The sequence below is a fragment of the Gambusia affinis genome, linkage group LG01 (assembly GCF_019740435.1).
Source record: "Gambusia affinis linkage group LG01, SWU_Gaff_1.0, whole genome shotgun sequence".
Lineage (NCBI taxonomy): Eukaryota > Metazoa > Chordata > Actinopteri > Cyprinodontiformes > Poeciliidae > Gambusia > Gambusia affinis.
Window position 1 is genome coordinate 22,171,143 of NC_057868.1, and position 12,946 is coordinate 22,184,088.

At 37.2% G+C, this 12,946-nt stretch overlaps 2 protein-coding genes across 2 annotated transcripts; one reads left to right on the forward strand and one right to left on the reverse strand.

The window, feature by feature from the left end:
- The first annotated feature begins 349 nt into the window (after window positions 1–349).
- On the forward strand, window positions 350–2,441 carry LOC122831035 (M protein, serotype 5-like). The gene is made up of 2 exons (XM_044116943.1): window positions 350–1,442; window positions 1,521–2,441. Exons 1-2 carry the CDS (start codon window positions 432–434, stop codon window positions 1,689–1,691), a joined length of 1,182 nt encoding a protein of 393 aa, XP_043972878.1. The 5' UTR covers window positions 350–431; the 3' UTR covers window positions 1,692–2,441.
- A 4,333-nt stretch (window positions 2,442–6,774) lies between these two features.
- Window positions 6,775–11,126, reverse strand: mad2l2 (mitotic arrest deficient 2 like 2). The gene is made up of 8 exons (XM_044116955.1): window positions 10,794–11,126; window positions 9,914–10,032; window positions 9,760–9,831; window positions 9,582–9,682; window positions 9,380–9,474; window positions 8,898–8,971; window positions 7,512–7,604; window positions 6,775–7,359 (listed from the first exon to the last, which is right to left on the reverse strand). Exons 1-8 carry the CDS (start codon window positions 10,831–10,833, stop codon window positions 7,321–7,323), a joined length of 633 nt encoding a protein of 210 aa, XP_043972890.1. The 5' UTR covers window positions 10,834–11,126; the 3' UTR covers window positions 6,775–7,320.
- Window positions 11,127–12,946: the final 1,820 nt, after the last annotated feature.

Sequence of the window (12,946 nt, forward strand, 5' to 3'; positions counted from 1 at the left end):
TTCAATAATTACCGGCGTTGTGGGAGAAAGTAAGAAAAGAAATTTATTTGCGTGACGTGGCAGAAAACATTCAAACTGACTAACAGCGCTGAGATGTTTGGACCTATTGAGAGCTACACGGTCCGGTACCGCGTTCAGTGGCTGTCCTTACTCTCTTCATCTCTATGGCGCTGGTTCTTCGGACTATCAAGCCTACATCGTGGCACTGCGCATGCTCAGAGCGATACCAGAACACGCTTTGTACGCAACAGACAGCTATCTTGACGCACAAAGTAGCACAGATCTTCAGAACCGGATGTCGTTATGACGCATTAAATGTTGGTCACGTAGAATGTTTATATAGTTTGTATTCACCTTTCCTCTCATTGCAAGAAAAGAATCTCTTTCGGAAGAAACTTTTTTTAAATCTTGGGAAAAACTGATCAGAGAGAATGAAAAACAATCAGGTTTGTGAAACATATCAACAACTCAACCAGCAGCAGTCCGATGAGTTAAAAGGACTTGAAAAAAGGTGTTTAAAATATGAGCAGGAGATTAAACAGTTGAGAGAAGCTTTATATCAGGCAGAAATTCAGGCTGAAATCAAGGAAAATCAACACAAAAGTGAAACAAAAAGGCATTTACACAGAATAGCAGAATTGCAACACAGACTTTCGACATCAAGAACACTGAACGATCAGATAATCGATACAGAAGAACAAAGATCAAAGTATATATTCTCTTTGAAAGAGGAGAATGATGGATTAAAAGTAGAAAACAGTGGCCTTAAATTGAAGATTGAAGCATTGATGGATGAAGATGTGATTTCAAAAAAAGCACAAGAGAGTTTTGTGGAAAAGATGTTGAACTTAGAGAAAGAAAACAGCAAACTTCTTGCTGAGAAAGCGAAACATGAGCTCACGATAGGAGAAATGTATGAGTTGATGGAGTATCTGAGAGATTCAAACAGGGACTTGAAAGTGCAGCTTCAATTAAAGCAAGAGTGGCCAGGACTTCCAGAAGAAGTTGCACAAAGTATCAAAGACCAATTTGATGCTGTTGGAGAACATACAGTTCTGCTCATAACACCAAACTTATCAGTAGATAAGGTTGCAGTTGAAACCCAACAGCAACCTAAAATCTTTACAGAAAAGTCCACTCAGACTGAACATGTAACTACTGATTTAATGGATAAATCTACCCAGACTGAATATATAACTACTGAACTAATGGACAAGTCGACCCAGACAGAACATTTAACTACTGAATTAATGGAGAAATCGACCCAGACTGAACATTTGGTTTCCAAATTGATGGAGAAATCGACCCAGACTGAACATTTGGTTTCCAAATTGATGGAGAAATCGACCCGGACTGAAGCTACAACTTATAAACCAAAGCAGCTTCAGACTTCATCTATATCATTACCTCAAACACAAACTTTAAAATGCAAATGTAGGCAGGTAAGGAATTCAACTACAAATACTTCTCAAGCTGAAACTTTGGTAATTGTACCTAAATCTTTAAACAAATCTACGCAGCCTGAAACTTCTACTTCTGCTAATCGTAAGAGTTGGTGGAGTACGTGTGCAGACGGCCTTTTGTTTGCAGGTAAATACACCCTGCTGGGAATTTTTCAAGCAGCGGTTATAACAACATTTTATGATGTTGGAAATGACTGCCATTATGAACCAATAGAAGTTCCTTTCTAAGGAATAGTTTGTAAAATTGGCTTTTTGTCTAACCTATTATTTTATAGCAAATTATTATTGTATATATACTAATATCTCAGTATGTGGTATGTCAGCGCTCTAGTGGGGAAGAAGCCGTAGCTGGTGTGTGAGGTTGAAAGGTTTTAACTAGTGGGACTCATCTCGACGCACTGCTCTGGCTCTAGAAACACTCTTTGACAAGGATTGAACACTCTTTGACAAGGATTGAACACTCTTTGACAAGGATTGAACACTCTTTTACACTGGAGGTGCCACTGAGAGGCACAGAGCAGGAGTGGGCATACTTGTCTTGGTAAATGTACTTTGGAGTTAAACGGTGGACAACGCGGCAGGGTCCTTCCTCCTACGTGAGGGAGGATGAGTTTGGCTGTTTGAGCAAGAGCAGTGCAATTTTTGTCCCAGCCATGGAACACTGGACCAGCTTTACGCTCTCAGCAGGGTTCTAAAGGGTGCGTGGGAGTTTTCACCCAAACAGTCTATGTTTGGGTGAGAATCCGTTTGACATTGTCCCTTTGGCAATCCTCTGGGGGCTACTCTGGGAATGTAGAGTACTAGGCCCTTTGAAATGGGCTTTTAGTTCCCTATATAACCAGTGTCAAAGCTTGGTCTGCATTACCAGCAGTAAGTCGGGCTCATTTCCAGTGAGAGTTGGACTCTGCCAAGGTTGCCCTTTGTTACAGATTCTGTTCTAGGTGCAGCCAAGGTATTGAGGGAATCTGATTTGGTAGCCTTAGGCCCATGTCTCTGCTTTTTGCAGATGATGTGGTCCTAATGGCATCATGAAGTCCTGATGCCATTAGGTCATGGCATCTTCACAGCTGAGTGTGAAGTGACCGGGATGAGGATCAGTGCCTCCAAATCCAGGACCACTCAGGACGTTGCGTTCAGTGTGAGTCTTACACATGCACTTTTAAAAACCCTTAGCAAGATGCAGTGTCATGTCTTACTTATTACACGACTTCAAAAAAGTGAGAAGCAGAAGACAGAATCTTACCGATACAGAAAGTATTTGACAGTATCGTGCAATTAAAGGCATTAATCAGGAAAACACAATAAGTTTGTAACATCAAAACGAGGCCACTAATCCCTTATCTGTCACAAGACATTTGTTACACTAATGTCTTGTGTAAGAAGACAAAGAACACACAGGATTAAAGAAAAAAGCAGTTGAAGTGTTATGGGAATTTGTACTGCTAGGAATACTTATTTCCACAGTGCAGCTGGCTGAGAATTAAGAAATGGAATGGCCTAGTCAAAACTCAGATCTTTATCTACATGAAATGTAGTGGGGTGACCTGAAATACACAAGAGTGAGTTAAACGTTCCTCAGACCAATGTCAGACACTGATAGGTTACTAAAACTTCCTTTACCAGAAGTTATTTCTGAAAAAGGAAGTAATTTGCTAACTTTGCTAACTTTTTACTCAGCAGAAAGACACTTTTTAATAAAATAAATAAAAATATTAGACAGGAATACGTATAGACCAGAGTTGCCTAAAGTTCACTGAGAGCTTTGCTACTGAAAAACCTTTGAAGTTTACTGTGCAGGAACCAAAGTTAATTAAATATGTATTTAATTACAAAAAAATCCCATGAAAATCACATGTGATTTTCATGGGATTTTTTTGTAAGGGTAGACAGCTGTGTATGTGTTGGAGGAGGATCATTTTATTTAATCATAACTACTCATTGTGAGAGGTAATGACTTTATATTATTAGAGTTGCAGTCTCTGTAGAGTCTTTCAGCCTGAGCTTTACTGGAGATAAAATGTTTGATAGTCACACAGAGAAGGAATCCTGAAGCAGGAATCCAAGATGGCGTCTCTTTACGTTGTTTACCGTGTCGGCTAGGATTGGTTTGGGATCAGTCCCGTCCGTATCTCGGTATACTGCCCACAACCCGACACATTTCAGATAAATGAGCATCAAATACAGATTTGACATGATTTGATTCATCCCTCATCCAGGACTCATCCTGATCCAGTGGTTTGATGCACCACAACACAGATAGGAAAGACTTGGATGATGCAATAGAAAGATGTTTTGCAAGTAAATGGAAATGTTTTTTTTATTACTGTTATTTCTTTAACAAGAAATCCTGGTAACATAATTGTTTTGTTACTAAACCTAGCTCTTAAGTATTGAAATGGTAAGCCTCACTGTAATAATCTGCTTTGAATCACATCAGTCTTTCAGTACCTCAGGAGGAAACAAATCTGTATTTTCTAAGTTAAGAATAAGAAAAAAAATAAGTGAAGCTTTTAAAGAGGAGTTTAAAAAGATGCTCAGATTTGAGATGTATTCTCAGTATCTCTTAAGAAATATTAAATGGTACTCGTGCCGGACCAGAGAGGGTTTGATCTCCAGCGGTCATTGGCCGTGAGACCAGGTACTTCCTGGACTCGGTCATGTTTTTGGACTTTGGAAAGCAGTCATGGCAACAGTGTTTAACTTTTACTAATGTCTCTTTTATTTTAACATTTTTATACATAAAGTTAATAAGCATGTAAGACATTAATTTATAAGTTGTTATTTTTTTTCTTTTTGCCCTTGTGGAATATGATGTGGGGCTGCACAGTGGTGCAGTTAGTAGAGCTGTTGCCTTGCAGCAAGAAGGGTCTGGGTTTGATTCCCGCCCCGGGGTCTTTCTGCATGGAGTTTGCATGTTCTCCCTGTGCATGGTGGGTTCTCTCCGGGTTCTCCGGCTTCCTCCCACAGTCCAAAAACATGACTGTCAGGTTAATTGGTCTCTCTAAACTCTCCCCAGGTGTGAGTGTGTGTGTGAATGGTTGTGTGTCCTGAATGTCTCTGTGTTGCCCTGCGACAGACTGGCGACCTGTTCAGGGTGAACCCCGCCTCTCGACCAGCACGTAGCTGGAGATTGGCACCAGCAACCCTCCTGACCCCATTAGTACGGAAGAGGATTAGGGCCACTGAAAAAAAAAATAATTCTGACTTTAAAGTCAGAATTTTTTTTTTTTTTCGGAGGCCCTAATCCTCATCCGTACCATTAGGGACAAGGGTGAACAGAAAATTGATGAATGGATGGAATATGAGGTGATAAAGAGTTACTGTTACCCTTCAAAATGAGCAAGACAAGAGAACATGGTTTTAATGGATTATTCTTTTCCTTCCCCCATAACTCAGAAAAGGGCTAAATGAACCGTTATGAGCCTAAATTTGACCCTTTTTGCTACAAGAGCAATAATTTAAAAGTCAAAATCAATCTGAAAGAGGAAAGTGTATTTGTAACAATGGATATGATAATTAGGGAGGACAAAAATAAATCAAAAGCTTATTGCTACAGAGCTACAAGAAGGCCAATCATCTGGGGGTTCATGATGTCTCCATACTAAAGATTTATTTGTAGTAAAGGTTTTTACCAGGGTGTTGGGGGACAATAATTGGAGGTAGAATATATAAGATAAATAAAGCCTCTCTGTAAAACTTGTCCTGTACCACGTTTTGTTAAATAATTAACAGAGGCACGGTTCTTAATTTAAAATATAAGGCAACCTATTATCCTTTACTTTATCATCTTTAATATTTACATGCAAAATCTGTCCTATTCAACATTTGAATTATTAAATCAGGGCCATAAATTTTTTTTCTAAGGTCACAGTTGATCCTTAATTTCAATTATAAAGAAATTTCCATGAGGAATCATGTGATATTCAAATAAAGTTTTGTAGTTCAGCAGCCACCTTATCCAAAGTTCCAGTCAGAAGTTTATGCACTTATGTCTATGAATGTCATGTTGATTTTGAACCGTTAATGAAGCATTTAAATCCGTCTCTCCTCTCTGCTCTAACTCTCCTGACAGAAATAATTACGATATTAGTAAAGGCTCGTTAATGACCAATAAGTTATTATCAGCAGTGCTGAGGCAGGAAGCTCACATTTTGCTGACTCTACTGCAGTGCAATCTAGATTTTCACCAACCTTCAAGTTTTAGACCCTCATGTACTTTTGTTGTTTATAATAGTTCTAAATTGAGCTTATATTTTTACTAGAGTACCACTGCTTGGGGAAAGTAAAAACAACCATCTAACAGCAGGTTTGATAGCAACATTATTCCTAACTGTGACACTGATTGACTAAGCACAAACACTATAGCAGTGTAATAATCAGTTATTAAAGCTGATGCTTAAAGCAATGACAGATACTGTTGAATCAGTTTGTAGGACCGATTTAAGAGTCTATAAGCTTATGTAAATGCACAAAATTGTAATTGCAAAGACAACAGAATCTAACGTCATACAAAATAAAAAAACTCTTATCCATCCATACTTTGCACATCCTAAATTTGAAAAGTACTTTTCGAGATGTGTTGGGCGGGGAAAAAAAGCATAATCCTGAAAAATGAAAACAGGAAACTATAAATGAGCCATTTAACCTGCAGACACTGGTTCTATTTATGGTAGTATAAGCTACGTACATGTGGCTTTTTGAAGGTTTTCTTTGCCCATGGTGGTCCATTTCTGGATCTGTGGTGGTTGAACTTGTTAATCTGGGATTTGTGGAACAGACTCTAGTCTCCCTTCAACACTAAACAGGATTAAGCAGGTATAGAAAATGATGTGCAGTGATTTGAAAGTGTGTAAACCCTGGAATAGATAAGAGAAACTATGAGAGTGAGGTATAGAGACATTTTAGTGAATTATAATAAACACATTAGGGAAAGTATTTGTTGCTGGAATAGAATAAGATAACTTGAGTGAAGTTGGCTCCTCACCTTCAAATTACACAAATTTGGTGTCAAATGTTTGTGCAGCAAAACTTTTCATTTGTGCCGCTATCATTTTAAAAGATATTACGGTAATAAATATTTTGTGAGGTCATCAAAGATCAACCATGTGCATGCACCTAAAAGAATAAAGAAGCCACCTCAGTCAAGCAAAACCCTTAGAGACAGACTTCTATTATGCAGGAACGGTTCATTCTATGAATTGTTTTGGAAAACTAAATATTAGTTCCATTATGAGTCTCCTGTACTGATCATGGGGTTTGATCTCATCCAACAGGTTGGTGGCCGATCGGTCCAAGAACATGGCCATATAGAAAGAATGCAATGCTTTTTAATTGTAAATCATTTCAGAACAATGGCATTTCAACACATCATGATTTGGCAACACATGAATACATAGGCACTTCTTGAAGCCAACTAATGTAAGTTCAGGTTTTGACAGGTCAATCATGTTAAATTCATGGCGTAATTTTTTAATGGACAACAAGTTGTTAAAAACTGTTCATTAAGCAGACAGGACCAAACAGTACTTTTACAAAAAAAAAAAAAAAAAAACACATCTTGAATTGTATTAATGGTACTCTCACTGGAGCTACAACTTCACACAGAAAATCTCCTTTCCAAACAACACATTTCATTTAGGATTTGGCGAACGGCATCCCAGTGTTTCAGTCTGACTCGCAAAGCCAGACGCATCAAAAGGAAACCACCTCAGATATATCCCATCAGGTAAGTTTCACATTTCCTGACGCCACGTTTTCAGATGAACTCATCTTGCACCGACAGGCTGTGATGAATATTCTGCTTATGATGTGCAGCTGTCGCCGATGAGCTTTTCACAGCGCGATCTGTCGTCTCTCGCTACGTTTTCTGGGCTCTCTCCTCCACATAGAGCTGCATCTGTGGCAGCCAAACAAACAAATATGAGGAGCAGTAAACAGAGAAGCCTAAACACATGACATGAACGACATTTTGGCAAACCGCTTCACAGGAAATGTTCTAAAACGTTTGAACATCACAGTGATTCTTGTTTTGTTTTTCTCTCAGCTGACCTTCACTATGTCGGACGTCATGGATTTCAGTGGAATGAGTCTCGGCTCCTTCATGTGAACTTCCTGCTCGTCTGCGACGATCCATGGAAAATCCTGTAGATGTAAATGTGACTAAACCCGTGAAAATGCTTGTTTTGTGTTTACATTTTATAGCAAAGTCAACCTTTTCACATTTTGTCACATTCCAATTACTACATATTTAACTGTGATGTGACAGACAGTTCATGCTCAAATGTCCAAATTTGATTTCTAGCTGATGTCAAATGGCAAGAAGAACTAGGGTTGAACAAATTCCTTTCATATTTTGTTACAATTAAAAGAAAGTTAAATGGAAAGTTGAACTAGATATTAAATTTAAACTGAATTAGGTCTAATGTTAAAAAAAAATGGTGTATTTCTTTAAATAAGAGGATTAAGAAAATAAATCAAACTGAACCTGAAAAGTAAGAAATCACAGCTAGAACTAGAAAGTTTCCCAAATTGTAATTACTTATTTATTACATTTAACCTTAATGAGATGGAGAGTTCTGAAGAGGTTCTTATTGAGAGAAGAGGGATTATTTCAGACTATTAATGGAAAAAAATCTGTTGAAAATAGTTCAATAAAAAAAAAAAATACCCAAATTTATTTAAATATTTTTGTACTTTAAAATCTACCTGTTAGTAATTTGCACATTGCTGTTTTTCAGCATCTGGAAAGTATTGACAGCGTCTCGCTTTTTCCACACAAATTGTTTTAAATCAACCACTCTCTCCTATTTTCAATAAATTTGAAAACATATCCACACCTTTCTCCCACATAGTCATAACTCAATATTTGTGTAGAATTTTGAGGAAAGACAATAATTTAATTCAATCTGGAATAAGATTGGAACATAACAAAAGTGTTGTGAATGTTTCCTGGATGCACTCTATAAGAAAGTAACACACATCTCGATATAAAGTAAACAAACTCTAATTACGTCACAACTTATCACCAGCATGCTTTGTATGTACTTGTTTATTTTTTGTTTTGGGATTTCTTTGGTTATTTTTCTTTGGTTTCAGTTTTGCCAGTGACTGATATTGGTTCCCCCGGAGTTTCCAGGCAGTCTGCTTTGCTTTATAACTCTGTTAGTCAGGTTTTAGAAAGCTGCCCTAACAGCACTTTGCCTAAAACACGTCACTTTCTCGTTTACTTCTGGAAAACAGGCTGACCTATAATTAGCAAGTACATTTTATTTGGAGGGGATCAGAGCAAAGGAGGCTGAACATAAATGCAAATGACATGTTTTAATCTCACGTAAAACAAATTCCATTACAGTATGTGGAAGATTGTTGTTTTGTAAACAAGATGTGAAAAGACGTAGGACTATAAATAATTTTACAGTCCTGAAAAACACTCACCTTAATGACTTGAACCTTCTCCATGTTGCGCGTAGCAGCATCTCTGGTGTGCACAAGCACTGCGAAAGAACAACCTGAGGCACAAACAACACATTTCACTGCTTTTTTATCATTTCAACATCTTTGTACTGCTGTCGACCAGGCCTGTCATGATAGCAAATTTTTCGGGCCAATAAATTGTCACAGGCAAATTAATAATAATAATAATAATAATAATAATAATAATAATAATTTTGTACAGAACACACCACACTGGAACTGGAAGACATTTTAAATATCCAAAATAAAACAACTGAAAAGAGCAAATAAGACAAGCAAGAAAATAAAAACCAAGAACAACCAAAACCATAAATAAAATGGATTATGATTCTGTCAACAAAAAATCTGTCACTGTTGACCTATCAAATCAACGTTTAACACATTATGATTATTATTCTATTTGTGTTTACCGTTTAGGAGCTTATAATGATAACTCCTCTCACCTGGGGGGTTGTTGTTCAAAACAGCGTCACACACACTGATCTTCAGGATGAACGCTCTCAGCAGCTGCTCCACGTGTGACAGCAAAGTGTCTGAGCTGTGTCAATCAATTACTCCAGTTAGTGATCACAAATACAATTAAAGTGACTTTGACAAAAGGTAGCTGCTTTTTGGGTATTGCTGGTCCAAAAAGAGGCTGGAAACCTGATTGAGAGCAGAGGAGGCTGGGAGATCTCAAACACAAATCTCTCGACCGGATGATGCTCTTTGTCCATGATGACCACGACCACTTTCTCTGCGTCGTTCTATGACGTAAACATGATAAACCATCAGCGCCGCCGCAGAGAAAAAAAACAAAAAAAACAAGGCGAACTCGTCTTACCTTCTCGATGAGTGGCTTCACACAATGTAAAGTGTCTTGGATGTACTGATTCAGCTCAGGGTGACAGGACATCTGAGGATAATTGTGCCAAAAACAGAAGACAGTCAAGCAGATCCGTCTTAGATGTGTCATGCATTTCTTCAGAAGTCTCTACCTGCACAGGTACGTTGTATTTCTTCCTCTTCTGAAAGATTCCAGAGGGATAGACTTCACGCACGTACAGGATGAGATGAATCGCGACTTCCAGGAACTCACACAAAATATCAGCAACCACTGGAAGAGAGGAGTAACTCTGAATCAGGCCACTTATGCACTGTTCAAGGGAGGAGGATGACAAACATAAACCAAACTGCTACAGGAAGTTATTTAATGATGTTACATTAGTCAAATCTAGTAGTAATAAACATTAGCAGAAAACTAAAACTGCACTTTGACACACGGTTAGCAAAGGATGGTTCTGCATAGTATGAAATCTAGGAGTGTAAATACTTGCATAAGCCACACCTTTTCTAAAGAAATCCAATCAAAACAGCTGAAGTTTGTGGTTATAATGTGACAAAAGGTGAATAAAAGTTCAAGAGGTTTAGGCATTGCACAATAAACAACAAAGATGAAATATATATTGTTTCTCATTCACGTGGTATATGTATGATCAGGGTTTTCACATTCGGAGTGAACATTTTTGTTTTATTTACACACCAGGTCTCAAATATTTAGGTTTTAGAAAAATGACTGAACCTCATAAATGAGTTAGGGTTAGAATTTTATGTTAAAATCATACCCCGCTAAAATATCTGACTCTGTTTTATATTATGATAATGAAAAATCCCATATATACTATCGAAATATATGCTATAGTTTTATAGAATACATTTGGACTTATTTCATCTCTCTAATATGCTTCAAATATTGTCCGAATGCCCTCTATTAAAACAACAAAAGATATGAAACGTGCTGCTGTTTACCGGGGACTCAGAGCACACAGCATCCAAAAATAAAACTAACTCATAGTTTTATTAACTTGATTGTCTTACCTTGTCCAAAGTTAAGGTCTTGTCTTGTCAGAGTTGTCATTGTTAATTTCCCAACAAAGAGATTAGAGGAAAAATGTTTCTTTGGCTAGCTCTGTTTAAGAAGCAGTGAAGTATTCGTTTTGCTGCTAGTAGCTTAACATTCCTCTTTTGTGTCGATGTTTGGTAGAAATGTCAAGAATTAAAATTACATCCTATTTTCAGAGAACACTGGCAGCAAAGCAAACAAACTTAAATGGGTATATTATAATCTTCTTAACAACCAAAAAAGCGGCTAATTCCGTGATGTTGCCGAGGATACCAAAGCCTCGTGGCGCACGTGAATGACGCAACGTATTGTTTTTTTTTTTTTTTTTATTTTTTACTTTATTAAACAGTTTGAATAAGTTTACAATACCACTAGGCATGTACACGCAAGAAGAAAACAAGACCTACAGGCTCATGGCACACATAATTATAACACAATAAAAAAATAAAAAATAAAAAAACATAAAAATAAAGAAAGTAAAATAAAATTATAAGTTAAAATAGTCAGACATCAAACAAAGTGATAGCAGAGACTAAAATAAACAAAAAAGACAAAACAAGACAAAACAAAACAAAGGGGCATTAAACCTCAAATAAATTTAGATCAATATAGGCATTCAAAAGTTGTATTCCCTGCTTGTTTTTCAACAGTTTTAAGGTTCTGAAGTGGTTGACCATAAGGAGGTTTTTAAAGGCAGAAAAGTCAGGATTTCTATTTCCCCATTTACAGGAGTGGATGAAGAATTTGGCGAGGATCAGCAGGTTGTTAAGAATGAGGTCAATTCTTCTGTCTCTGTGGGTGGTTCCAAATATTATATCCTCTCTTTTTAAGGAACAATGCAGGGAAAGTTTTGATGAGATCCAGTCCTGGAAGTTTCTCCAAAATGTTCCAGTATGCACACAATAGAAAAAGAGATGATCTGTAGTTTCAATGTCATTGTCACAAAAGGTACAGCTGTTGGTATCAAAGTTGAATCTTTGTCTTAATAGTTCCCTGGATGGAAAAATGTTATTGAGAATTTTAAAGTGAACTTCTTTAACTTTAGGACTCAGAGGGTATTTAAGGTAAACAGTTCTCCACTTATTAACCTCTGAATCAGAAAACAGATTTAAAATGGAGTTTTTATTTGGTTTGACAGGAAATATAAAATTAGTTAGATGCTGACGCATCCGCTTGTTAGAGTTACTTTTGTCCAAAAGGTTAACTCCAAACAGTTGAAGAGATGGTAACTGAAGGTTAGCTGAGTGAATATTTATATTTTGAACCAGATATTTGACTGCAGTGGGGATAGAGTTCTTCACTGTGTTAAATTGAGTACGTAAGCAGTTCAAATTGTACAACAAGCAAAATTCGTCATAAGACAACCAATCTCCACTGTTATTAAGTAAATGTCTTATGGACCAAATACCTTTTTCCATCCAGTGATCCAAATACAGAGACTTATTCCTGTGTAACACATATCTGTTGTTCCAGATGGGAGTTTGGTGAGGAGTAAAGTTGTGTGTGTACATTAGTTTCCAACACAACAAAACCTGCTTGTGAAAGGCAGATAACTTAACAGGAAGTCTGTTGACATCAAAGTCACATCTAAGAACAAAATCTATGCAACCAATCTTTTTAAACAAACCTTTGGGGAGACAATACCAGATACTATTTCCATTCATAAGAAAAGATTTCAACCAGTTTACCTTTAAAACTGCATTTAAACAGACGCAACGTATTGTTTTTCGCTTGCTCCCAGTGGTCCAACAATGATGACGTAAGCTTACCGTAATCTTTGGCGCGGTTGGTTTTGTTTTTCTCTGTTCTTCTAGATGTATTGCGTATTTTTAACATTTAATTTTGGGGAAATCTATTACAGTTTAGAAAAATTGTAACAATGCATTCTGCCATTAAGCTGAGCAATAGGGGGAACAGATCAGTTCGGTTTCAAAGAAATTTGAAACCGAATTATTAACTTCTTTAAAAAAATAAAAAGTAATTCATATGCATTTCCCTTTAATTAATAGAATAAAATTTCAGCTGTGTCTCTAAAGGACCATGAACACCCACGCCTTAGGCTTGTCTTGTGTGTCTCTGCTTTGCCCTGTAATGGACTACTGACCTGTCCGGTTGAACCCCACCTCTT

Excerpts from the sequence above, each read along its gene's own strand:
- LOC122831035 (XM_044116943.1), top strand. The coding sequence starts at position 432 with ATGAAAAACAATCAGGTTTGTGAAACATATCAACAACTCAACCAGCAG. Across the intron at positions 1,443-1,520 it reads TAAAATGCAAATGTAGGCAG|CCTGAAACTTCTACTTCTGC; the intron begins GTAAGGAATTCA and ends AAATCTACGCAG.
- mad2l2 (XM_044116955.1), bottom strand. The coding sequence starts at position 10,833 with ATGACAACTCTGACAAGACAAGACCTTAACTTTGGACAAG. Across the intron at positions 7,605-8,897 it reads AGAAGGTTCAAGTCATTAAG|GATTTTCCATGGATCGTCGC; the intron begins GTGAGTGTTTTT and ends TTACATCTACAG. Across the intron at positions 7,360-7,511 it reads TGACGTCCGACATAGTGAAG|ATGCAGCTCTATGTGGAGGA; the intron begins GTCAGCTGAGAG and ends TGGCTGCCACAG.